Below are 27,844 nucleotides of genomic sequence, written 5' to 3'. Positions count from 1 at the left end.
AAATAATGATTGCTAAAATGTGACTTACATAATCAAAAAAGAGCCAACTCCAATTGTACAGCTCAAAAAAGCACTTGATGTGACTATAAATACTCTTCTTCACAATTTCACAACTCCCCCATTCATGTGAAGGGTAAGTCTCCATTGATCCCTGTGGTCCATTCCAAACATTCTCGACAAGGGTCCACCTTGTTTTGCTCAGCTTCGTCAGGAGGAAACACAAGCTGTCATATAATCTGATCCAAGATGGCACTCAAACCTTTATATGACACCATGTTCAAAAAAGCTCCACCTACTCGACTGACTTAATATCATGAATCTTGATATTAACTGGTTGTTCTCACTGGAGACGTTTAGCAGAGCCCTCCCACCCCATTGGGCCATTCAGACTGTAGGGACTCATAGTTTGTAATTGAAAAATCCATTTCTGTTCATGCTGGTGTAAACATTTCCCTGTTAAATAGAAATTGATTGTTGGCCAATGCTAAAGAAGTTAACTTCACAATAAAATCCGTAGGAACTACCCTAGGGCATGGACATGTATCTAAAGCAGCTTGTACAGTTGAATGGGCCTCATTATGGGTTATGACTGTATACAATGGTTGTACATCAAGAGTGACTAATATGACATCTTCTGAAATATTTTGAAGTTCTCTTAAATGATTCAAAAAATGAGTTGTATTCTTAAGATAGGAGGGGATTTGGGGGACCAGAAGGGCAAAGAAGCAATCAAATATTTACAGACTCTCTCAAGCAAAGACTCTTGAAACTATTGGATGGTCTGGGGAACATTAATGCATGGCCATTAATACAAAATATAAGAAAATTGACCATTGTACGGCTACAGTAAAAAGACCTGCATAATGGCCACTGTTTTACCACAGCTTAATAAAAGACCCCTAAGTCCATTATAGGACAGTGATATGTCTCCGAATATATTTATACAGATAAACCTGTGTTTTGTCTTAAAAGTAACAGATGCCTTCACTAAGGGCCTCTTTTATCAAGCCACGCTAGTGGTTCCCACCGGTAATGGTGACGAAGCCCATTTAAAGTGAATGGGCTTTGTCAGCATTACCGCACAGGGGACCGCCAGCGTGGTTTGATAATAGACCCTAAGTGATTGTTCTTTTTTTATTTTAAGTTTTGATTCAGTTACAAGGTGATCAGTTACCAGTGATCACTGGTAATTTCTTTTTTTTTTTTCCCCCTACCCAGGTGCAGCAACTACATGACATGGAAGAAATATGCTATGAAAATATTTTGAAACAAATCAAAGCTGGACATCAGGTATATTAATTTATGTTTACTATTGCTGTAAGTCTGGTTTTTGTCTAACCAGCATTTGAAATTCCGCTAAAATGCATTTGTTCAACAGAAAGTACTTCGCATTTTGACAGGCTTAATTTGCAAATTTATTTCCAGATTTTGTCATGCATGTATATTACAGTGTATTTGAACTTCTACAACTCCAATGTTTCCTTCAGTTTAAAAGGCAAAGTGCTACAAGAAGAGCTTGTTCAGTCCTCAAGTACCAGCATATTACAATTATTATTAATTATTTCTGTAGTGCTTCCCTTTTATATAGCTGGCATCCTCCTATTAATTTGAAAAGGCAATCTAGCATGTTTTATGTAAAAAAAAAAAAAAAAAAAAAGGATGGCTTTCATATACAGAAACAAGCATAACAAAAGGATATTCTCTGTTCCTCCGCTCTTGATCTCAGGTGGTAACACCCTCATCCTTCCCGTCTCATCCGCCCGCAACCTCGGAGTCATCTTCGACTCCTCCCTCTCCTTCTCTGCGCATATCCAGCAGACAGACAAGTCCTGTCGCTTCTTCCTCTTTAACGTCAGCAAAATTCGCCCTCTCCTCTCTGAGCACACCACCCGAACTCTCATCCACGCTCTCATTACCTTTCGCCTTGACTACTGCAACCTACTCCTCAGTGGCCTCCCACTTAACCATCTATCCCCCCTTCAATCCGTTCAGAACTCTGCTGCACGTCTTATATTCCGCCTGAACCGATATACTCATATTACCCCTCTCCTCATGTCACTTCACTGGCTTCCGATCAGATACCGCTTACAGTTCAAGCTTCTCCTTCTCACCTACAAATGCACTCAGTCTGCAGCCCCTCATTACCTCGCTACCCTCATCTCCCCTTACGTTCCCGCCCGAAACCTCCGCTCACAGGACAAATCCCTCCTCTCAGTACCCTTCTCCACCACCGCCAACTCCAGGCTCCGCCCATTCTGCCTCGCCTCACCCTATGCCTGGAATAAACTTCCTGAGCCCTTACGCCAAGCCCCCTCCCTACCCATCTTCAAATCCTTGCTCAAAGCCCACCTCTTCAATGTTGCTTTCGGCACCTAACCTTTATACCTTTCAGGAAATCTTGACTGCCCCCACTTGACTGACTGTACATTTGTCCTTTAGATTGTAAGCTGCTTTGAGCAGGGACTGTCCTTCTATGTTAAATTGTACAGCGCTGCGTAACCCTAGTAGCGTTTTAGAAATGTTAAATAGTAGTAGTAGTAGTTTTTGGATGGTTTTACTTCACAAAGTAGTTTTCTAGGATTCTCAAATTTTATGTAGTGTCTAATTGCAAAAAGGAATCATAGAAACATGACGGCAGATAAAGGCCAAATAGCCCATCCAGTCTGCCCCTGCTCAGTAACCACTAACTCCTTTTCCTCAGGGATCCCACGTGCCTGTCCCATGCTTTCTTAAATTCTGTCACAGTCTTTGTCTCTACGACCTCCACCGGGAGGCCATTCCACGCATCCACCACCCTTTCCGTGAAAGAGTATTTTTTTTTAGATTTTCCTCTTAATTTCATCCTGTGGCCTCTCATTGCAGTTTGCCTTCATTTGAAAAAAAGGCTCACTTCCTGTACATTAACTCCACCGAGGTGTTTAAACATCTCTATCATATCTCTTCTCTTCCAGCATATACATGTTGAGGTTCATGAGCCTACCACTATATGTTTTATGACTGAGACTGCTTACCAATTTGGTAGCCGCTCTCTGGACCAACTCCACCCCGAGGCTGTGAACACTGTCTTCACAAGAATACATTTAGTGAAAGTCTACCTCGGCTGTCTTCCTGAACCCATACGTCTAGCTCCTTCTTTACCTGTTTTTAAATCTATGCTCAAAACTCTCCTTTTCACTTCTGCCTTTGGCTCCTAACCGTTACTCATTTGCCCTCCTCTTCCCTGTTCCTCTCTACCCTGTAATTCCCTTCCCTTGCCTGTAATGTCTGTCTGTTTCTACCTAGATTGTAAGCTGTTTGAGCAGGGACTGTCTCTCTCTATGTCAAGTGTTCAGCGCTGCGTGCGGGCGTCTGGTAGCCCTATATAAATGCTAATAGTAGTAGATCCTTCACGAGGCAATGCACAGCATTTGATCGTGAACTACTAAATTAGTGTGGAACTGTATTGTTAATGCCTTGTTCACTTCTTGTGATCAAACAGATGGGCTAAGTACGTACTGGCTCAGTGACACTGGCCTCCCACTTAGTCACCTCTCCCCTCTCCAGTCGGTTCAAAACTCTGTTGCCCGTCTCATCTTCCGCCAGGGTCGCTTTACTCATACTACCCCTCTCCTCAAGACCCTTCACTGGCTCCCTATCCGTTTTCGCGTCCTGTTCAAACTTCTTCTACTAACCTATAAATGTACTCACTCTGCTGCTCCCCAGTATCTCTCCACACTCGTCCATCCCTACACCCATTCCCGTGCACTCCGTTCCATGGATAAATCCTTCTTATCTGTTCCCTTCTCCACTACTGCCAACTCCAGACTTTGCGCATTCTGTCTCACTGCACCCTACGCCTGGAATAAACTTCCTGAGCCCCTACGTCTTGCCCCATCCTTGGCCACCTTTAAATCTAGACTGAAAGCCCACCTCTTTAACATTGCTTTTGACTCGTAACCACTTGTAACCACCTACCCTCCTCTCCTCCTTCCTGTACACATTAATTGATTTGATTTGCTTACTTTATTTTTTGTCTATTAGATTGTAAGCTCTTTGAGCAGGGACTGTCTTTCTCCTATGTTTGTGCAGCGCTGCGTATGCCTTGTAGCGCTATAGAAATGCTAAATAGTAGTAGTAGTAGTAGGTCTTTCAGATAGCCACTATGCTATCTTTTTTTTTTTTTTCAGCCTACTTTTGGCATTTTTCCAGATCAGTTTCTGCTATGTTTTTAATGAAAATAAATTAGGCTTGTTAAACGAATGGTTAAACATCTCAAGCTCCTAAATATGCAAGTATATTTTGAAACACAATTTCTGTTTGAGCTGAACCAGTTCTAGAGAGAAGACACTGCAGATAAATACCATAATAGTCCATCTGCTCAGCCCAGTAAGGTGGGTGTCTTGCTCAGAGCAGCAGTTACACCCTCATGTTGTCTTAGAAGTACAAAAAAAGTCATTACATTGCTGTTTGGAGCTGAAGCACCTAATGCTTTGTTTCCATTCTCTTGTCATTAAAGGGATGATCTGCTTTTATCCCATGCCTTTTTAAATTCCATTACCTCCTTTGGGAGGGCATTGTAGAACTCCACTACCTTGCACTTGCACCAAGGTGGGAGATGATTGGCTCTTGGGGATCTCCTTCCCCACTCTGCAGCTCTCTTGAATCTCCCATCATTATGTCCACTGTGCTGCTTACGATTCCTAGGCCCCACTGTTCATCTAGTGACTCTAATTGTGCCAGCACAAGTGTGTGTGTGTGGGTTGTGGGTGGGGGGTTATTCAGGCAGCAGAGTGTCTCCTGCTCTGGGATGGATTCTGCAATTATTCTATCTCTATGGCTGTATTTCTCTGTTTATTACCCTCATCTCACCTACCAACACCCATTCTATTAGAATATCAGTGAAATGCTTTGATGTCCCCATGCATACCCCCACCCTCCCACTCTGTCAGACTGTCAAAGTAATGCTTTGATGTTTCTCTCATATATACTATCTGCTACCTCATTTGCTTATTTCCGATCTGACGAAGAAGGGCAACCTTCGAAAGCTAATCAAGAAATGTATTAAGTTATGTCCAATAAAAAAGGTATCATCTTATTTTCTTTTCCATGTTTTATTTTGTTTGATTTCTATAGATTCTACATGGAATGTTGCTATTCCACTAGCAACATTCCATGTAGAAGTCGGCCCTTGCGGATCACCAATGTGGCCGCGCAGGCTTCTGCTTCTGTGAGTCTGACGTCCTGCACGTACGTGCAGGACGTCAGACTCACAGAAACAGAAGCCTGCGCAGCCTTCTACATGGAATGTTGCTAGTGGAATAGCAACATTCCATGTAGAATCTCCAATAGTAGCAACATTCCATGTAGAACCTCCAATGGTATCTATTTTACTGTCATAATAATGCTTGAATGTTTTCACTTATATACACTGTCAGCTAGCACATTTGCTTATTTCCGATCTGACGAAGAAGGGCAACCTTCGAAAGCTAATCAAGAAATGTATTAAGTTATGTCCAATAAAAAAGGTATCATCTTATTTTCTTTTCCATGTTTTATTTTGTTTGATTTCTATTGATAACCTTTAAGAGTGGACTAACACGGCTACCACACCTCTCTACTTATGGCAGAGTCCAAATACACATGGTCATCCGTTGAACTGGAGCTTAGCCTGTAACAATGGTGCTATCATAAAAGCATTTCCATTCTGGGACATAACCAAAAGTCCATCAAGCCCAGTATCCTGTTTCCAACAGTGGCCAGTCTAGGTCACAAGAACCTGCAAGATCTTTCCCACCTTTTGTTGTTGTTTGAACATCTCTCCCAGATCCTAAAATTGAAGTTTGTTCTCTATTCTGAACTTAATACAGAGCTAAAATTTTGTCATACAGTGTACTTTACACACCAGTAGGGCTCTGAATCCATCATCCCGTTTGCTAAGGGCAAATTTCTGCATTAAGGCACCCTCTGTTGTTGGTTTAGTAACAAGATCTCTTCTAAGATAGACCGTAACTAAGTGAATGACTGTTAGTTTGCATTGGGTTTCAAATTGTAAAAAATAGCTCATGTAGGTCAATACGAGAAGTAGTGGCCTTTTAAGTGTAACAGGTTTGTGCCTGACACACTCTCTAAAGTCAGTCTCTCAATATCATAAATCAAAACAGCAGTTCTAGAAACACTGACTTATTTTTCACAGGAAAAGTATTGTTTCCCTTGTTGAATTTTCTGATCTGTTTTGCTGTGAGCTACTGACATTTCACCCATCACTAACTATAAATGGACATCATTAGTTTTAGAACGATGGCTTTCCCAGATTCTCTTTTGCACTTTGTCTGTGTTGTAAATGGTATAATTTAACATTATAACTCTCAAACGTGACTTTTAGCTGTCTGTTTTTGTAGAACATATTTGCAGATGATTTTCTTTCCAGCTTTCTCGGTATTCAAATAATCTAATTGGGAGAGCATTTCCTTGCCATTCGTGAACCATTAGAACCAGAGGGAATGATGAGTTAATTCCTCATATTATAAATGTTCCTCACAATAGTCTATGAATTAAAAATTGAGCTGAAAAAGGTATGATATAGGTTTGGAGGGGGTCTGAGCCTAAAGTGGGTGGGCCCAAAGAGCAGCTAGTAGTGCACTCTTGACATGGCATTACTCGCCCAGAAAAATTACTTCATGTTGTCCGATTAAAGTCTACAACTAAAAGAATGGGACTTTGGGGTCCTTTTACTAAGGTGCGATGAAAAATGACCTGCGGTAGTGTAGATGTGTGTTTTGGGCACGCACAGAATTATTTTTCAGCCCACCTACAAAAAAACGTCTTTTTAAAATGGATGTGCGGCAAAATGAAAATTGCTGCGCGTCCATTTTGGGTCCGAGGCCTTACTGCAAGCCATTGACCTAGCAGTAAGGTCTCATGCGGTAACCATGCGGTAATGGTCTACATGAGTCAAATGCCATGCGTTAGAAAATAAAAAATATTTTTCAGACACGTGTAGCGGACATGTGCCAAAATTGAAATTACCACAAGGGCCACGTGGTAACCGGGGCAGTAACTCCAATTCGGTGCGCGTTGGGCACGCATAGGTGCCTACGCGGCTTAATAAAAGGGCCCCTAAGTTTCTTTGCTGGCATTGACGTCACTTCATCACGCTCAAGTTTCTGGCTTACCAGACACAATTTGCATCTAACATAAATATTTGCATCTTTTTCACTTACGAACTCAAAAAATTTAACATAAACAGAACACTTAAATGTCGAAGATCCAGCCATTTTATCACCTCATGCTGCATGCTTGAACAGTTTCATTCAAAAAGAAATGTGCTTGAATCTGTAAGCAGCCCAATCATGGGCCTAGTGACGCAAAGAAAATTGTATGAGTGTAATTAAAAAGTAACTATATAAAATAACTAGACATTATGGGCCTCGTCTACTAAACTGTGGAAGCAATTCACGGTACAGCAAATGCGCTGCAGCCCATTCATTTTGAATGGGCTGAGTTGCATTTGCCACATGGAAATCACTAGCATGGTTTCGAAAAAGAGGCACTATATTACTCATTACTGAAAATGTAAAATATTACAGTTATTATATTTGCATGAAACTAATCATTACAGTTATTACTTTTAAAAGTAATATATTAATATACTACTTAGTAATATATTGCTGCCCAACACTGCATGTAATTAAACTCTGGAATTCATTGCCAGAGAATGTGATAAAAGTAGTTAGCTTAGCAGGGTTTAAAAAGGGTTTGGATAATTTTCTAAAAGAAAAGTCCATAAGCCATTATTAAGATGGACTTGGAAAAATTCACTGCATATTTCTAGGATAAGCAGCATAGAATCTGTTTTACTGTTTTGGAATCTTGCCAGATACTTGTCACCTACTTGTCACCTGGATTGGCCACAGTGTTGGAAACAGGATACAGGGCTTGATGAATCTTTGGTCAGTCCCAGTATGGCAAAGCTTATGTTATGCTTATTTGAAATTGGATTCAGAATTCCCATATGTGGAAGCCTGACCTCTTGTGCTACTACCGCAGTGCTAAAGGTCTTGGTGTCCATTTTGAATTGCCAAAAGCGTGAGGCAGGAGTGAGTGGACATTGTTTCTGCCCACTAGACATAGGGACCTCATTAAGCCTGGGGAGTGGTTGGAGGGTGGGAGGAGCCTGTTTATAGATGTTACAACTTGAAGGTGGTTGAATCTTGGGGAGGCTGCCATGTGTCGGGCTGTTGCCCACATGTGAGGCCTTTCACTGCAGGAAAGGGCTGAAATGGGAGATGTCACTCATAGGAGGGGGCGTTGATCCTGGGGCAAAATGGGAGGGGGCGTGATTTTTAAAAAACTGCTCCCATGTATAACCAGCAGCAGAAAGGAGGTATTAATGCCCCTGTACAAGTCATTGCTGAGGCCCCACTTAGAGTATTGTGTCCAGTTTCAGAGACTGTATCTTTCTAAAGATGTAAAAAGACTTGAAGCAGTTCAGAAAAAAGTGACAAAAATGGTATAGGATCTGTGTAGCAAGATATACGAGGAGAGGCTTGCTGACCTGAACACGTATACCGGGGTGATATGATACAGATGCTCAAATATTTGAAAGGTATAAATTCGCTGACATTTTCAGAGACGGAAAGGTGGTAGAACTAGAGGACATGAATTGAGGTTGAAAGGAGGCCAACTCAGGAATAATTTCAGGATGTATTTCTTCATTGAGAGGGTGGTAGGTACCTGGATTGCCCTCCCATAGGATGTGGTGGAGATGAAAACGGTAATGGAATTAAAAAATTTGTGGGATAAACACAAAGAAATGCTGTTTGGAAGGAATGGATCCAAAGAAGCTTAGTGGAGATTAGATAGTAACACCGCTAATTGGGACGCAAAGCCAGTGCTGGGCAAGACTTCTAAGGTCTCTGGCCTGATCGTAGCTGAATAGATTTGGATGGGCTGGAGTGGAACTTTCCAGGGGCTTCGACAGTTTCAGAAATTTAGAATGAGTATTCAAGTGTACAGCGCTGCGTACATCTAGTAGTGCTATAGAAATGATGATTAATAGTAGTGCCGGGCAGACTTCTACAATCTATGTCCTGAAAATGACAAGGACAAATCAAGACCACTTATACCTATGAAGTATCACACCATAAACTCATTACATATGGTATCTTGTTGGGAGACTGGATAGACTGTACAAGTCTTTATCTGCAATCATCTACTATGTATGTTACTATCAGGGGCATAATCGAAAGAGAAGGACGCCCATCTTCCGACACAAATCGGGAGATGGGCGTCCTCCTCTCAGGGTCGCCCAAATCGGCATAATCGAAAGCCGATTTTGGGCGTCCTCAACTGCTTTCCGTCACGGGGATGACCAAAGTTCACGGGGGCATGTCGGCAGTGTACTGAAGGCGGGACGGGAGCGTGCTTAAGAGATGGGCGTCCTCGGCTGATAACGGAAAAAAGAAGGTCGTCCCTGACGAGCATTTGGCTGACTTTACTTGGTCCAATTTTTTTTCACGACCCAGCCTCGAAAAGGTGCCTGAACTAACCAGATGACCTCCCCTTACTCTCCCAGTGGTCAACAACTCCCTCCCATCCAAAAAATAAAAAACATTTTTTCCAGCCACTATGCCAGCCTCAAATGTCATAACCAGCTCCATGACAGCAGTATGCAGGTCCCTGGAGCAGTTTTAGTGGGTGCAGTGCACTTCAGGCAGGTGGACCCAGGCCCATCCACCCCCTACCTGTTACACTTGTGGTGGTAAATGTGAGCCCTGCAAAACCCACCCGAAACCCACTATACCCACATGTAGGTGCCCCCTTCACCCCTTAGGGCTATGGTAGTGGTGTACAGTTGTGGGGAGTGGGGGGGGGGGGGGTTGGGGGGGCTCAGCACCCAAGGTAAGGGAGCTATGCACCTGGGAGCAATTTGTGAAGTCCACTGCAGTGCCCCCTAGGGTGCCCAGTTGGTGTCCTGGCATGTGAGGGGGACCAGTGCACTATGAATGCTGGCTCTTCCCACGACCAAATGCCTTGCATTGGTCGTTTTTGAGATGGGCATCCTCGGTTTCCATTATTGGCGAAAACCGAGGTCACCCATCTCTAAGGTCAACCATCTGTTAGGTTGACCTAAATGTTGTGATTTGGGTGTCCCCGACCGTATTATCAAAACGAAAGATGGATGCCCATCTTGTTTCGATAATATGTGATGCCCCGCCCCTTCGCGAGGACTTCCTCAGAGATGAGCGCCCTTATAGATGGGCATCCCCATTCGAAAATGCCCCTCTATGTCTTTGTGGAGCAATTTGTATGCTGGTTTTCTCCATGTGCATATTTCTAAAACTGTTGCTCCCTCTGGACATAGAGGGATTTTGCTGCATGACCCTTCTCCTGTTTTGCATGCAACATTTGGCTGAGCCTCTTGTAAAATTATGCAGGAATTTCCCAAGTCCAAACTTGGATGTGTGAATTCTCTCAACACTCTCATCTGCCTCAGTATGTATACTAATTTATCTATAAGCATTGTATTACATAAAAATATGTTATAACCTTTACAACTTCCAAAGCAACTTGTGCTGTAAATATTATATGTTAACTCCAGATTGTATTATTTAATTATTACGCTAACCACTTTGTGCTTGATGTTTCCTATGGATTCTATGTAACTGAAGTTGTGTGTTTGTATAGGTGAGTGCAGGTTATATGACCGTTGCCATTTGAAGAGTAAACTTTGGGAGGCAGTTGCATTCTGCACAGCCATGTGTTGTGACAGATGGAGAAAATCTTTTCATGTTGATTTTTCTGCAGTCATACTCTGCAGGACAGCAAACGCTTCCTGGCTACTGGGAAATTAGAAGTTGGTGATTCAGCCCTTAAGTTTTATCCATCTGCTCAGCCTAATGAGACATCTCTTTTGTAGGCTTCACTTTGAATTACCAAATTCAGATGCAGCTTTATCATTCCTCTTAGTGTGCCCTCTCCTCCTGTTTAACTCACCAAGACGAATAATACTATATGGCTTAGACTTCATTCCTGCAGCCCTGTGTAGCAGCTTTCGTACAGTGAATGGCACAACATTGATCTAAAAATGATCAAAGTTCACTGCAGACACTTGTCTAATTCAGAAAGCCATTCATATGTATATAATATATATTAAAGACATCGTCATATGTGACAGCATTCCTAAATTGAATCGTGAACATCATTCTTTCTGTGCTGCTATTAAATGTGACTGAAGAGGAGGAATTTTCTTGATAAATATTTCATTGGGACGCATTAGAGTGGTAAAGCTTCTAGATAAATGACTACTTCGTAGACCAGCTGGTCCTAGCACCAATTAGAGGGAGGACATACTTTAAGTTTAGTCTGCACAGCAAAGCAGAACCTGATTTACGGAAGGGGTGAAACTGGTGGAGCTGCTTGCCAGTTGTCATAGCTTGGCCAAAGGTGACATAAACAGAGGGCAGACATTAAGGAAAACTACTGCAATTGCATTTAGCTATGAAACTTAATGAGAACAACAAAGTGATGCATATAGGGAAAAATAATCCTAGTACACAATAATAACTTCTGTATTAGAAGTCATCATCCAGAAAAAGCCAATTTCAAACAACATTATCGGGCTCTTGTGCTATGTCGTATGATGAGCGTTATGGATGACCAGACTGGCAAGGATAAACGTGCTGTTGAACTGGCTCCTAATCTATCATGATTGGATTCCCTACATATGCAGACAGAAACCTAGAATCATGTTACACAAGCAACCATTGTGAACTGCTACAAGCGGGCAAGCTTTGTTCAGGATGTGGAGAGGGACGAAACAGATGCAGCTGTTGCAAACGTGCAAGATGAACAGGCTATTGACATCCCAGCCGGTGTTACTGAAGAGGAGTTTCATCACTACGTAGCTGTTGATTATGATCTACAAACAGCTGACGACAGCACTGATGTCGAGATATATGCCTACACACAGGCAACGGCTGATGATGAAACAGATGATGTAATGAGCAGTGAGGCACATGCTGACGAAATTCAACAACCTGTCACTTTTGCAAGAGCGCTGGAGAGTCTCAACACCGTGTGGGCCTATCTGGAGGCCACTGGATGTCAGTGCTATGACAGTTTATACCGTCTGGCAGATGTAGTCTATGGAACTCACAGACCCATTAGTGTACAGAGGACTATAAATGATTACTTCAAGTAAGCCTAGCATCAGTTAACGGAGACTGTATACTGTATGTATAATTAACAGTACTGTACATATGTTTATCAGATGTCAAGCTTCTTTGGGTCACAATGGTTAAGTGCATGCTCCGGTTAACTGCACGTATTTCTTTGGTCCCAGACCCTTGCACTTACGCAGATTGCACTGTATTCTAAATGAGGTCTCACCACAGTTTTATTCAGGGGGCATCATCACCTTCTTTTTCCTATTGTCCATTCCTCTTCCTATGCACCCAAGCATCCTTCTAGCTTTCGCTGTCACCTTTTCTACAATTAAACTTTCTAATATGTTGCTGGAAGATGTGGGCAAGGCATTTAGGATAACGGGTTTAAAAAGGAAGACAGGTTCTTGGATGAGGTGTTCACAGACCTCTATTAGCTTAGTAGGGTGCAAGCAATAAGGAATGAATCTACCCCATAGAAACCCCTCCAACTGGTTGACCAACAGGTGACAGAGGCTGGTGGTAAATGGAATCCACTTGGAGGAAAGGAAGGTGAGCAGTGGAGTTTCTCAGGGGTCGGTGCTGGGGCCGATTCTGTTTAACATATTTGTGGGAGATATTGCTGAAGGGTTCGAAGGAAGTGTTTGCCTTTTTGCAGATGACACAAAGATAGCCAATAGAGTGGATACCCTGGAGGGAGTTGGAACGATGAGAAGGGATCTCCAAATGTTAGAAGAATGGTCGAGGGTCTACTAGTTAAAAGTTAATAATCTACAAATATAGAACCTCTCATTAATTTTTTACTATTTTTCTTATATTTTACTATAATATAGTGATTAGTGCTCAGATTGGAGTGCTGGTCAATACCCAAGGAGCCATCTCCTCTAATGGTTAGCACTGCATACCACCATCATTGCACCATAGACCTACCTAAACTCTTGACCATATCTAATGAATTCTTATGTCCAAAAGTTCATACTTATGTTCGAATGTTCTCGTAAAAAAACAGGTCAAGTAAGAATTCCTCTGCATCATGTATCCTTTAAACTCGGGTTCTTCTCATATTATTTTTATTCCTTATATGGGAGCCAAAGTCATTGCTGCAGGTTTGGTCTACAGGCAGAAAATGTATTTAGGAACTTCTGTCCCCTCCCCAAATTATTATGTACCAGCCACCCACAATCTGGAGGGACAAAAGATTTCAAGGCTGTCTCTTTTGAGTAGAAGCAATCAAAGTTTTCTTTATTGGTATTCAAGTACAAATACAATGCGTAATTGCTTCTGGGAGAACATCTGCTGCATAAAAGTGCTAACTGTCTGTATCTCCGGTAAAATACTTCCGTACAATCACATATATGTTCATTATGAAAGCATATCATACATAGGTAATATGACAATAATCACACTTATTGGTTATGATAGTATTGTGGTTAGTACTTATTGGATATATGATAATAGTGTGGTTAGTGCATAAGTACATAAGTAATGCCATACTGGGAAAAGACCAAGGGTCCATCGAGCCCAGCATCCTGTCCACGACAGCGGCCAATCCAGGCCAACGGCACCTGGCAAGCTTCCCAAACGTACAAACATTCTATACATGTTATTCCTGGAATTGTGGATTTTTCCCAAGTCCATTTAGTAGCGGTTTATGGACTTGTCCTTTAGGAAACCGTCCAACCCCTTTTTAAACTCTGCTAAGCTAACTGCCTTCACCACTTTCTCCGGCAACGAATTCCAGAGTTTAATTATACGTTGGGTGAAGAAACATTTTCTCCGATTTGTTTTAAATTTACTACACTGTAGTTTCATCGCAAGCCCCCTAGTCCTATTATTTTTGGAAAGCGTGAACAGACGCTTCACATCCACCTGTTCCACTCCACTCATTATTTTATATACCTCTATCATGTCTCCCCTCAGCCGTCTCTTCTCCAAGCTGAATAGCCCTAGCCTCCTTAATCTTTCTTCATAGGGAAGTCATCCCATCCCCGCTATCATTTTAGTCGCCCTTCTCTGCACCTTTTCCAATTCTACTGTATCTTTCTTGAGATGCGGCGACCAGAATTGAACACAATATTCAAGGTGCGGTCGCACCATGGAGCGATACGGCATTATAACATCCTCACACCTGTTTTCCATACCTTTCCTAATAATACCCAACATTCTATTCGCTTTCCTAGCCGCAGCAGCACACTGAGCAGAAGGTTTCAGTGTATTATCGACGACGACACCCAGATTCCTTTCTTGGTCCTTAACTGCTAACGTGGAACCTTGCATGACTTAGCTATAATTCGGGTTCTTTTTTCCCACATGCATCATAAGTACATAAGTAATGCCATACTGGGAAAAGACCAAGGGTCCATCGAGCCCAGCATCCTATCCACGACAGCGGCCAATCCAGGCCAAGGGCACCTGGCAAGCTTCCCAAACGTACAAACATTCTATACGTGTTATTCCTGGAATTTTGGAGTTTTCCAAGTCCGTTTAGTAGCGGTTTATGGACTTGTCCTTTAGGAAACCGTCCAACCCCTTTTTAAACTCTGCTAAGCTAACCGCCTTCACCACTTTCTCCGGCAACGAATTCCAGAGTTTAATTACACGTTGGGTGAAGAAAAATTTTCTCCGATTTGTTTTAAATTTACTACACTGTAGTTTCATCGCATGCCCCCTAGTCCTAGTATTTTTGGAAAGCGTGAACAGACGCTTCACATCCACCTGTTCCACTCCACTCATTATTTTATATACCTCTATCATGTCTCCCCTCAGCCGTCTCTTCTCCAAGCTGTATAGCCCTAGCCTCCTTAGTCTTTCTTCATAGGGAAGTCGTCCCATCCCCGCTATCATTTTAGTCGCCCTTCGCTGCACCTTTTCCAATTCTACTATATTTTTCTTGAGATGCGGCGACCAGAATTGAACACAATACTCAAGGTGCGGTCGCACCATGGAGCGATACAATGGCATTATAACATCCTCACACCTGTTTTCCATACCTTTCCTGATAATACTCAACATTCTATTCGCTTTCTTAGCCGCAGCAGCACACTGAGCAGAAGGTTTCAGTGTGTTATCGACGACGACACCTAGATCCCTTTCTTGGTCCGTAACTCCTAACGTGGAACCTTGCATGACGTAGCTATAATTCGGGTTCTTTTTTCCCACATGCATCACCTTGCACTTGCTCACATTAAACATCATCTGCCATTTAGCCTCCCAGTCTCGTAAGGTCCTCTTGTAATTTTTCACAATCCTGTCGCGATTTAACGACTTTGAATAACTTTGTGTCATCAGCAAATTTAATTACCTCGCTAGTTACTCCCATCTCTAAATCATTTATAAATATATTAAAAAGCAGCGGTCCTAGCACGGACCCCTGAGGAACCCCACTAACTACCCTTCTCCATTGTGAATACTGCCCATTTAACCCCACTCTCTGTTTCCTATCCTTCAACCAGTTTTTAATCCACAATAGGATTTCCTCCTATCCCATGACCCTCCAATTTCCTCTGTAGCCTTTCATGAGGTACCTTGTCAAACGCCTTTTGAAAATCCAGATACACAATATCAACCGACTCCCCTTTGTCCACATGTTTGTTCACTCCTTCAAAGAATTGAAGTAAATTGGTCAGGCAAGATTTCCCCACACAAAAGCCATGCTGACTCGGTCTCAGTAATCCATGTCCTCGGATGTGCTCTGTAATTTTGTTTTTGATAATAGCCTCTACCATTTTCCCCGGCACCGACGTCAGACTCACCGGTCTATAATTTCCCGGATCTCCCCTGGAGCCTTTTTTAAAAATGGGCGTTACATTGGCCACCCTCCAATCTTTCGGTACCACGCTCAATTTTAAGGATAAGTTGCATATCACTAGCAGTAGCTCCGCAAGCTCGTTTTTCAGTTCTATCAGTACTCTAGGATGAATACCATCCGGTCCAGGAGATTTGCTACTCTTCAGTTTGCCGAACTGCCCCATTACGTCCTCCAGGTTTACCGTGAAGTCAGTAAGTTTCTCCGACTCGTCCGCTTGAAATACCATTTCCGACACCGGTATCCCACCCAAATCTTCCTCGGTGAAGACCGAAGCAAAGAATTCATTCAGTCTCTCCGCTACGTCTTTGTCTTCCTTGATTGCCCCTTTTACCCCTCGGTCATCCAGCGGCCCAACCGATTCTTTTGCCGGCTTCCTGCTTTTAATATACCGAAAAAAATTTTTACTATGTTTTTTTGCCTCTAATGCTATCTTTTTTTCATAATCCCTCTTGGCCTTCTTAATCTGCGCCTTGCATTTGCTTTGACACTCCTTATGCTGTTTCTTGTTATTTTCAGACGGTTCCTTCTTCCATTTTCTGAAGGCGTTTCTTTTAGCCCTAATAGCTTCCTTCACCTCACTTTTCAACCAGGCCGGGTGTCTTTTGGACTTTCGTCTTTCTTTTCTAATTCGCGGAATATGTATGGCCTGGGCCTCCAGGATGGTATTTTTGAACAGCGTCCACGCCTGTTGTACAGTTTTTACTCTCAGTTGCCCCCCTAAGTTTTTTTTTTACCGTTCTTCTCATTTTATCATAGTCTCCTTTTTTAAAGTTAAACGCTAACGTATTTGACTTTCTGTGTACAGTTACTTCAAGGTCGATGTCAAAACTGATCATATTATGGTCACTGTTATCAAGCGGCCCCAGTACCATAACGTCCCTCACCAGATCATGCGCCCCACTAAGGACCAAGTCTAGAATTTTTCCTTCTCTCGTCGGCTCCTGCACCAGTTGCTCCATAAAGCTGTCCTTGATTTCATCAAGGAATTGTATCTCTGTAGCGTGTCCCGATGTTACATTTACCCAGTCTATATTTGGATAATTGAAGTCACCCATTATTATCACATTGCCCATTTTGTTCGCGTCTCTGATTTCTTTTATCATTTCTGTGTCTACCTGCTCATCCTGGCGAGGCGGACGGTAGTACACTCCTATCACCATTTTTTTCCCTTTTATACATGGAATTTCAACCCACAGTGATTCAAAGGTGTGATTTGTGTCCTGCTGAATTTGTAATCTATCTGAGTCAAGGCTCTCGTTAATATACAATGCTACCCCTCCACCAGTCCGGTCCACCCTATCATTACGATATACTTTGTACCCCGGTATGACAGTGTCCCACTGGTTATCCTCCTTCCACCAGGTCTCAGTAATGCCTATTATATCCAATTTTTCATTTAGTGCAATATATTCCAACTCTCCCATCTTATTTCTTAGACTCCTAGCATTTGCATATAGACATTTCAGAGTATGTTTGTTGTTCTTATTTGCATGATGCTTAGTACCTGACACTATTGATTTGACATCTTTTGTCTGATCTTTAGTTGTATTTAAGGGCACCTGGCCTACCACGGTCTGTTGTGCAACCTCACTATCCAGAAACCCTATCTTCCCTGTTTGTGAGGTATCTTTGCAAGATACCTTTTCCCGAACCATGCGCTTTTGAACGACTGTCGGCCTTCCCCCCATTTCTAGTTTAAAAGCTGCTCTATCTCCTTGCACTTGCTCACATTAAACGTCATCTGCCATTTAGCCGCCCAGTCTCCCAGTCTCGTAAGGTCCTCTTGTAATTTTTCACAGTCTTGTCGCGATTTAACAACTTTGAATAACTTTGTGTCATCAGCAAATTTAATTACCTCGCTAGTTACTCCTATCTCCAAATCATTTATAAATATATTAAAAAGCAGCGGTCCTAGCACAGACCCCTGAGGAACCCCACTAACTACCCTTCTCCTTTGTGAATACTGCCCATTTAACCCCACTCTCTGTTTCCTATCCTTCAACCAGTTTTTAATCCACAATAGGACATTTCCTCCTATCCCATGACCCTCCAATTTCCTCTGTAGCCTTTCATGAGGTACCTTGTCAAACGCCTTTTGGGGTTATCTATTTTCGGAAAACCTATCATGCTTAGTTATTTTCTTAAGGAACTACTTTGTTCCCTATCTCGGGACATCTGCTTCCTTTATCTTGCAAAACTTGTTTGCACCCTCACCCCTTCCTCATTCTTGTTTGCACAAAGGGTGTCTCAATTGATCAGCAACAGATCATGAGCCTTTGAATCAGACAGATGCCAAAGGAGAGTCACAGAGACTTTGACCTGTCAGCCTTTTTGCTTTATCAGGCCTTAACCATGGTTCATGGATCCTGGCTGTGCCCATAATCTACAAGAGGTGGCAACTTCACTCCTTTTACTCTATGATTGAACCTTACTGTACAATTAAGCCAAATGGAAAGAATTTTCAGCAAAATGCACTGAGGCACCCCCTCCACCCCTCCTTTCTTCCTGTGAGAAGCAATGACTCAGAACACTACTGTGTACCACACCTGTGATCTGAGAGGTTATATGTGAGGCAAGGGGGATGAAAGCGTTTGTCCATCAGCTAATTGCCAATTAGCTTTGAAAGGGGATGAGAGGAGTTTGAGGCAGAGATCAGAGTAAACGTGGGAGCAGCCTGAAGCATTGAAGAAAGAAACATCATTTATTACTTGTGAGAATATAACCGGACCTTAAACTTCTTTCCTGACATGAATTGAGATAAGAAGGTAACAAGAATGAGTGTAATTAGGAAAACAGGAAAAGAGAAACTTTTTTTTGTATTTTTTTCCAATTATACAACAAAGAAATGACTAATTGTAGAGCCAGTTAGAACTGATGTTCTTATATCCATTCTGAGCTGAGAGAAAAGGATATATATGACCGGGGAAGACTTGGTTGGGGGAACAATGCCTCTCATCACTATTGAGGAATTAGCAGCTTTGATAAGTGTTGGAGTTGCCTAGTGGTTAGTGCAGTGGACTTTGATCCTGGGGAACCGAGTTTGATTCCCACTGCAGCTCCTTGTGACTGTGGGCAAGTCACTTAACCCTCCATTGCCCCTGGTACAAAATAAGTACCTGAATGTATGTAAACCGCTTTGAATGTAGTTGCAAAAACCTCAGAAAGGCGGTATATCAAGTCCCATTTCCCTTTTCCCCGTTCCCTTATTGTTGCAGGAATTACCACTATTGTCAGCAGAATCTGTGGTACTTCAGGAGTCAAACAGCACACACCAGAATGAGAGAGAAATCTTCTTTATTTGCCAGCAAACAAAGTAGAACATCAGCACTAAGTCTCTTCTTCTCTTTCTCAGCTCTCTGTGTCTTGTGGCTTCTGTCTCAGCTCCTTCTCTTCTTTCTGACGTAAACTGCTTCTGCTCCCAGTTATATACAGTTCTAACCCCCTCCTAGCCCCCCTTACTTTCCAGATGGTAAAGAATAGAATAATTACCCTGTCTGAACCAATCATCTCCATACATATATTCCAAATATCAGTTACATAGGTTCGATATTTCCTAAACTGACCTATGACCTGGGGCCCCTCACATTAGACAATGGGGCACCAGAACTCTTGCATTTCATTATGATTAATTCTCATATTGCCAGCTAACTTCATACTAACTGGGTTCTGGCATTCATTAAGGGGTCAAGGGCCAGTCTTGCTTAATGGCATACATATCAGTTATTACTTTCAGAAAACCAGTCCTACATTTACCTATAATTAATCAAGACTTTTCTTGACCTCTTTCACCTATTAGCTTCCTTCACAGAACTCGCTAGGACTGTGGATAATTCAAACCAGATGATGACCTTTTCAACTGCAGCCTTACTTGAAAGTCACACTGAGTTGAACAGACATTCCACACAGAATTATTAATTACACAGAATAAAACATATTCTACAATAAACAGAAATCAGAATTCCTTATAAGACATATTCTAAATATTTATAATGGTATCTGTAATATCTAGAATATCTATATCTAACCTGTTTCCTTCTAAGCATTTTAAAACTATTCCTCTTAAAACTACAGTATGTCTGCAACATGCCTAGTTCATAATGGCACCCATATGTGTGGTAAACTAATACCTATGACCTAGCCTTAACCATCCATCACTCACAAGGGGTCAAAGAAAGTTTCTCTCTCTGACCTTTCTAACCTTTAGCCCAGCAAACGCTAGATTTCTAAGTAATCTAAACCATCTGGCATTCCTCCATCACTTTACTTTACAGAACTGAGAATTTAACCACCAAACTTTAAACAGAATTAATCAATTAATATAATTTCTTTGTCCACTGCCTCATTATGACATCACAATATCAGAAGTGAGCCAAGTATCAGGCAATCAAGCCATTGTGACATCACTGATGAGGTTGGCTCTTATTGGTGGAATGAGTGGAGGAGTAGCCTAGTGGTTAGTGCAGTGGTCTTTGATCCTGGGGAACTGGGTTCAGTTCCCACTGTAGCTCCTTGTGACTCTGGGCAAGTCACTTAACCCTCCATTGCCCCAGGTACGAATAAGTACCTGTATATACTATGTAAACCGCTTTGAATGTAGTTGCAAAAACCACAGAAAGGTGGTATATCAAATCCCATTTCCCTCCCCTCTCAGCTGGCTTTTTAACCTTTTGTTGTGTAACCCTATCACTCTGCTTTAGTTTTGCTCGATGTATTGTTTTACTAATTTTGTAAAAATAAAACTTTACTGATGTGAGAAGATTCTCTTTGTACTTCTCTTTTGTGACCCAGACTGACCAGGTTATTGGTGTTCATCTTCCAAGATACAGTTGTGGTGAGGTGGTTCTGACCCGGTTCTAATCCTGACCCTGTACACTTATTATTGCTGTTCCTGCCCTCCATTGCAACTCGCATCCCTCTGGACATTTTTTGCCAGAGGGATAATCTAAATTGGACACTTTAATTTTGGAGAAACCCCACAGACTGTGAAAATCCTATGAGGCTGCACTTCTGTCAGGACAGTTTGGATGTTCTGAGCTAAGTAAAGTTTACTTTTTGTCAGAATTAGAATCCATTCATTAGTAAGGATGGAAGTTTAAGCAATTCTAGCAATGTTATAAGAGTTTTTGCTCTATTTTGAGTTTTCTTTACTTGCAGGAAGGCTTCTTTGTTTGAATGAGGATTTTAGTCTAGTGAGGGATTGCTAATCAGTGTCTATTTGGGTGATTTATATTCATAGTGGAGGAGTGGCCTAGTGGTTAGGGTGGTGGACTTTGGTCCTGGGGAACTGAGGAACTGAGTTCGATTCCCGGCACAGGCAGCTCCTTGTGACTCTGGGCAAGTCACTTAATCCTCCATTGCCCCATGTAAGCCGCATTGAGCCTGCCATGAGTGGGAAAGCGCAGGGTACAAATGTAACAAAAATAAAAAAATAAAATCTAGTGTTGTGGGTGTTTGGATCTGTATTGTGTTAAATTGTGTTACCCTCCCTTCTGTTTTTTAAACACATACTTTTCTCCCACTTTACAATTTTTGAAATATTCTGGGAGTTTTTCTCTGTTTTTTTTTTTTTTTTTTCGGAAGGTGGTGGAAGCCTGTGATGTTATTTTGTACAATGGAGCATAAAAGTCAGGCTCCCTGTTACACTGAGGCTATTTTTTTAAAATTTAATATATTTTATCCTTCAGATCTGAATCCCCAGTGTGACACTATATTGGAGTGATGTGTTTGATAGTTTCTTTGTTATAACTACACACTCGTGCAGATTGTTTATTTGTGTGTATACTGTGTAAGCCATATTAAGCAAATATAACAGATTCTCTTGTTAGTGATGGTAAGCCACATTGAACCAGCATCTGCTGGAAAATCGTGGGATATAAGTGTTACCAAAAATTGTTCTGTTCCTTTGAGATCATTGGACACTCTCATCCTAAGATCTCTGGCCTAGTCCATGCACATCAGCCTGTCAGCCCTTTGGATTTCTGCACCCTGAATGAATCATCTGCGTTTCTTCGCACAGAGGTTGAACTTCCAGACTTTTAACCAGTTTTCCAGTTCTTGTAGATCACGTCTCACGTTGCCTCATGGGATGCCCCCTTTGATGCAGTATTGGAGGCTTTCCGGAGAGCCCTGTGGGTCTATTAAACCAAAGATAAAACAAAAAGGAGGTAAAATCCTCACGGAACCCTGAGATATGAAACCAAAAAGTGAGGAGAGTGAACGAGGATACCAATTAGTTTGTTTATTCACATAAAAAATGACGTAATTCACATTAAAAATGACCCAAGGTCTGATTTCTTCTTGTCTCTCGCCCATATGCGGTCTAAAAAATAAACTCTTTCGTTTTCTTCATGATTAATTGCTGGACTACTGGGAGGTGAAGTGAAAAACTCCTCTGAATCACTCCTGATGCGTTTCCTACTACGCAACTCAGAAGTATGGTTCGGTGGATATGTTATGGAATTCTGTGGTCTAGTATTGTGCAAATGAGGAAAAGAACGATTAAAACTGCGTGTACGTGATGAGGACATAGGTATGGATTCTTTTAGATCTGAAATTAAACAAATCAAAAGAGATAAATTTAAACGCGACGAGAGAGATTACCGTATGGGTAATGTATACCCGTGGGGCAAAGCAAGAGACAGAAAGAAATCTTTTACACGACCTATGTCCTCATCACGTACACGCAGTTTTAATCGTTCTTTTCCTCATTTGCACAATACTAGACCACAGAATTCCATAACATATCCACCGAACCATACTTCTGAGTTGCGTAGTAGGAAACGCATCAGGAGTGATTCAGATGAGTTTTTCACTTCACCTCCCAGTAGTCCAGCAATTAATCATGAAGAAAACGAAAGAGTTTATTTTTTAGACCGCATATGGGCGAGAGACAAGAAGAAATCAGACCTTGGGTCATTTTTAATGTGAATTACGTCATTTTTTATGTGAATAAACAAACTAATTGGTATCCTCGTTCACTCTCCTCACTTTTTGGTTTCATATCTCACGGTCTATTAAACCTGACATATTATTCATTTTTTTGTACTTTAAAGTCACAGTGCACAAACCTGAGTCAAAGAAGCCACACCACTTCTGCTTGAAAAATATTTCAAACATATCCATTCGTTTATACCAGTTTTCTGCTGTAAGCATTTTTTTGAAGAAGATGCTTGTTAATAACTTGTAAATCTACTTTAAAAAATGTACTGCACTGGAACCTTTTTATATTGAAATTCTATTTTTCATGGGTATGATTCATGATTCAGTGTGTTAGAAAATGTGATGTTTCAGAAAGAATTAGTTGATGATTGTTCAGAAACGTGTGTAGATCCTAAGAATAGCTATAAAGAAGACACAGCATGGACATTTCCTACATGTATGTTCTATTTCTTTTAGTATGTTGATTGAATTAGTGGCTTGAAATAATTAAATTCTGTAATGTTTGAAAAGCACTGGTTGGAGGGCTCAGAACCCATGTGAAACTATGGGAAGGTGGGGGTGGGGAAACTCAGTATGGTACAGGTTGAGAGCTATTTTGAACACACACACAAATTCTGGCTTTGCTTTCTTAATATTTAAAAAAAACTTTTGACATCAAAGCTTGTAGATGTGCTTGCTGTTCCCCCTCCCCCCCCTTTTTTTTTTAACCTTTGGCTTTTTTAGGTCTCCTGCTCAATATGAGACCAGGGCTAGTAGTTTTGTGCCATGAACCTTCATTCACAACTATTCAGGGATTACAGACATACCGTATTTTTCGGACTAAAAGACGCACCGGACCATAAGACGCACCTAGGTTTTAGAGGAGATAAATTTTCCTTTTTCCCTCCTCTAAAATCTAGGTGCTCCGGTGCGTCTTGTCCGAATCTCTCCCTCCGAGTTCGGGATCGCCCTCCCCCCGGCCCTGTCACCACTTCTCCCTACTCACGTCACGCGATCTTCCCTGGTGGTCTAGTGACATCGGGGCAGGAAAAAGCCCCCTCTTTCCTGCCCAGCGCGCTGCTCTCCGTCCTCCTGTATGCTGCCTGACGGTCTCGGCGAGATTCAAAATGGCCGCCGAGAATTGAAGTCAGGCTGCATACAGGAGGATGGAGAGCAGCACGCTGGGCAGGAAAGAGGGGGCTCTTTCCTGCCCCGACGTCACTAGACCTTCTCCGAGGACAAGCAGGCTGCTTGTTCTCACGACTGGGTGACGTCCGCGGCAGCCCCCACCAACCGGAAAAGGCTTCGCGGGACGGTCGGCACGCAGGGCACGCCCACCGCGCATGCGCGGCCGTCTTCCCGCCCGTGCGCGACCGCTCCCGCCAGTTCCTTTTTTTCCGCGTCTGGAGAGAGTCGTGCTTTGCCGCTCTCTCTGTTTTCAGCCGCCGGAAAGTCGATCGCGTTTACGCGGATCGTTGTTTTTCTATTTAATTTTTTGTTACCGCCGGTTTCCCTTTTCTTTTTAAAAAAAAAAAAAAAAAAACCTGAGCGTGTGGAGCACGCGCTCCCTTTTTTCCCTCGTTTCCAGCGGGGACGCCGCGTTGCGGCCTAGTGGCCGCACGGTCGTTTTCTTTTTTCGAGGTGTGATTTTCGCCACCATTGACGACTTTGACTTCGCCGACGCGATTTTTCCGTCGATGTCCTCGAAGGTCCCGAGTGGATTTAAAAAGTGTGGTCGCTGCGGCCGGCCGATCTCGCAGACCGACACCCACGCTTGGTGCCTCCAGTGCCTCGGGCAGGAGCACAATATCAAGTCGTGTTCCCTGTGTCTCGGTCTCCGGAAACGGACTCAAGTTGCGAGGCAAGTTCTGCGGGACCGTCTTTTTGGAACTTGCGCCGGCCCCTCGACGTCGACCTCGACGGCATCGGTATCGACGCCCGGTCCTTCGGTACCCGTATCGATGCCCGAGACATCGGCACCGATGGCATCGACCCCAGGAGAACAGGTCCCGTCGGCCCGCCAGTCCGCCGGCGAGGGTGGAGGTGAGCGGCCGCGTGGGCAGTCGGCCCCGGTCACTCCCTCAGCCCGTGGTCCACGGGACCGAACCCTGTCTGACCCGGCTCCTCGAGACCGAGGGGGATCATCCTCCTCCTCCTCCATACCTCCCGGCGCCGGTGACGCGCATCGAAAGAAGGACAAGAAGCGTCGTCACCGGTCGCCCTCGGTGCATCCGGACATCGGAGAGGAGGCGACGCCGAAGCGTCATCGCCGAGAGGAGAGGTCCCCGTCGGTTGTGGAGGTACCGACGTGTCAGGGTTCCGGCACCTCGGTGCCGTCTCCTGGCCCCCATCAGCTTCTGGCACCGACACCCTTACCGGCCCCACCGCCTTTCCCGGCAGCGGGCCTGGACGAGTGCCTCAGAGCCATCCTTCCGGAGATCCTGGAAGGGCTGATGCGCCAGGCTGTGCCGGCGCCGGGGGTGCTTGCGCCCTCGGCGCCGATGTCTGTGGCGCCGGCGAGCTCTAGCCCGGCGCCGGTCTCAACCGCCACGCAGGTGGAGTCCCCGTCGACGTCGATGGAGGGAGCTCCGTCCCCGCCGACGCGGGAGTCCACCGCTCGACGACACCGAGACCTCGGTGCCTCGACGTCGAGCCGGGCCCGGTTCAGGACTCAGCTACATGAGCTTATGTCCGATACCGAGGATGAGGCCTCGTGGGGGGAAGAGGAGGACCCTAGATATTTCTCCTCAGAGGAGTCTACGGGCCTTCCCTCGGACCCCACGCCTTCACCGGAGAGGAAGCTCTCACCTCCTGAGAGTCTCTCCTTTGCCTCCTTTGTGCGGGATATGTCTATTAGCATTCCCTTTCCCGTGGTCTCTGTGGAAGAGCCGAGGGCCGAGATGCTCGAGGTCCTCGACTATCCATCACCACCTAGAGAGTCCTCCACGGTACCGCTGCACAATGTCCTCAAGGAGACACTGCTTCGGAACTGGGTGCGACCGTTAACTAACCCCACCATTCCCAAGAAAGCAGAGTCCCAGTACAGGATCCACTCTGACCAAGAGTTAATGCGGCCCCAATTGCCCCATGACTCGGCGGTCGTGGATTCTGCTCTCAAGAGGGCACGGAGTTCGAGGGATACCGCCTCGGCGCCCCCGGGGCGGGAGTCTCGCACTCTGGACTCGTTTGGGAGGAAGGCCTACCAATCCTCCATGCTCGTGACCCGCATCCAGTCATACCTGCTCTATATGAGCATCCACATGGGGACTAATGTGCAACAACTGGCGGACCTGGTCGATAAGCTCCCGCCGGAGCAGTCCAGGCCTTATCAGGAGGTGGTCAGGCAGCTGAAGGCGTGCAGAAAGTTCCTGTCCAGGGGGTATCTATGACACCTGTGACGTGGCATCTCGTGCTGCGGCCCAAGGTATAGTGATGTGCAGGCTCTCATGGCTGCGTGCCTCTGACCTGGACAACCGCACCCAGCAGAGACTGGCCGACGTCCCTTGCCGGGGGGATAACATTTTTGGTGAGAAGGTCGAGCAGATGGTGGACCAACTGCATCAGCGGGAAACCGCTCTCGACAAGCTCTCCCACCGGGCGCCTTCAGCATCCACCTCAGCAGGTGGACGTTTTTCCCGGGCCCGGCAGGCTGCACCCTATTCTTTTGCAAAGCGTAGGTACAACCAGCCGGCCCGAAGGCCTCGTCAGGCACAGGGACAGCCCCAGCGCGCTCGTTCCCGTCAACAGCGTGCGCCTAAGCAGCCCCCTGCGCCTCCACAGCAAAAGCCAGGGACGGGCTTTTGACTGGATCCACGGGAACATAGCTGCCCTCAAAGTGTCCGTACCGGACGATCTGCCGGTCGGGGGGAGGTTAAAATTTTTTCACCAAAGGTGGCCTCTCATAACCTCCGACCAGTGGGTTCTCCAAATAGTGCGGTGCGGATACGCCCTGAATTTGGCCTCCCTGCCTCCAAATTGTCCTCCGGGAGCTCAATCCTTCAGCTCCCATCACAAGCAGGTACTTGCAGAGGAACTCTCCGCCCTTCTCAGCGCCAATGCGGTCGAGCCCGTACCACCCGGGCAGGAAGGGCAGGGATTCTATTCCAGGTACTTCCTTGTGGAAAAGAAAACAGGGGGGATGCGTCCCATCCTAGACCTGAGAGGCCTGAACAAATTCCTGGTCAAAGAAAAGTTCAGGATGCTTTCCTTGGGCACCCTTCTGCCAATGATTCAGAAAAACGATTGGCTATGTTCCCTGGATTTAAAGGATGCATATACTCACATCCCGATACTGCCAGCTCACAGACAGTATCTCAGATTCCGCCTGGGCGCACGGCACTTTCAGTATTGTGTGCTGCCCTTTGGGCTCGCCTCCGCCCCACGAGTGTTTACAAAGTGCCTCGTGGTGGTGGCGGCGTACCTACGCAGGCTGGGAGTGCACGTGTTCCCATATCTCGACAATTGGCTGGTCAAGAACACCTCGGAGGCAGGAGCCCTCCGGTCCATGCAGTGCACTATTCAACTCCTGGAGCTGCTGGGGTTTGTGATAAATTACCCAAAGTCCCATCTCCAGCCAACCCAGTCTCTGGAATTCATAGGAGCTCTGCTGAATACCCAGACGGCTCAGGCCTTCCTTCCCGAAGCGAGGGCCAACAACCTCCTGTCTCTCGCTTCGCAGACCAGAGCGTCTCAGCAGGTCACAGCTCGGCAGATGTTGAGACTTCTGGGTCATATGGCCTCCACAGTTCATGTGACTCCCATGGCTCGTCTTCACATGAGATCTGCTCAATGGACCCTAGCTTCCCAGTGGTTCCAAGCCACCGGGAATCTAGAAGATGTCATCCGCCTCTCCACCAGTTGCCGCACTTCACTGCTCTGGTGGACCATCCGGACCAATTTGACCCTGGGACGTCCATTCCAAATTCCGCAGCCCACGAAGGTGCTGACGACGGATGCATCTCGCCTGGGTTGGGGA

General features: G+C 44.4%; 1 protein-coding gene across 1 annotated transcript in view; it reads left to right on the top strand.

Moving 5' to 3' along the window:
• LOC115467300 (activating signal cointegrator 1 complex subunit 3-like) overlaps positions 1–27,844 on the top strand; it is a 689,265-nt gene that overhangs the window by 148,987 nt on the left and 512,434 nt on the right. Inside the window, 1 exon segment of the mRNA XM_030199160.1 lies at positions 1,219–1,290. Within this exon segment, the coding sequence (XP_030055020.1) occupies positions 1,219–1,290 (72 nt within the window).

This window comes from Microcaecilia unicolor, chromosome 3 (assembly GCF_901765095.1).
Source record: "Microcaecilia unicolor chromosome 3, aMicUni1.1, whole genome shotgun sequence".
Lineage (NCBI taxonomy): Eukaryota > Metazoa > Chordata > Amphibia > Gymnophiona > Siphonopidae > Microcaecilia > Microcaecilia unicolor.
This window is presented reverse-complemented; position numbering and strand designations above follow the sequence as displayed.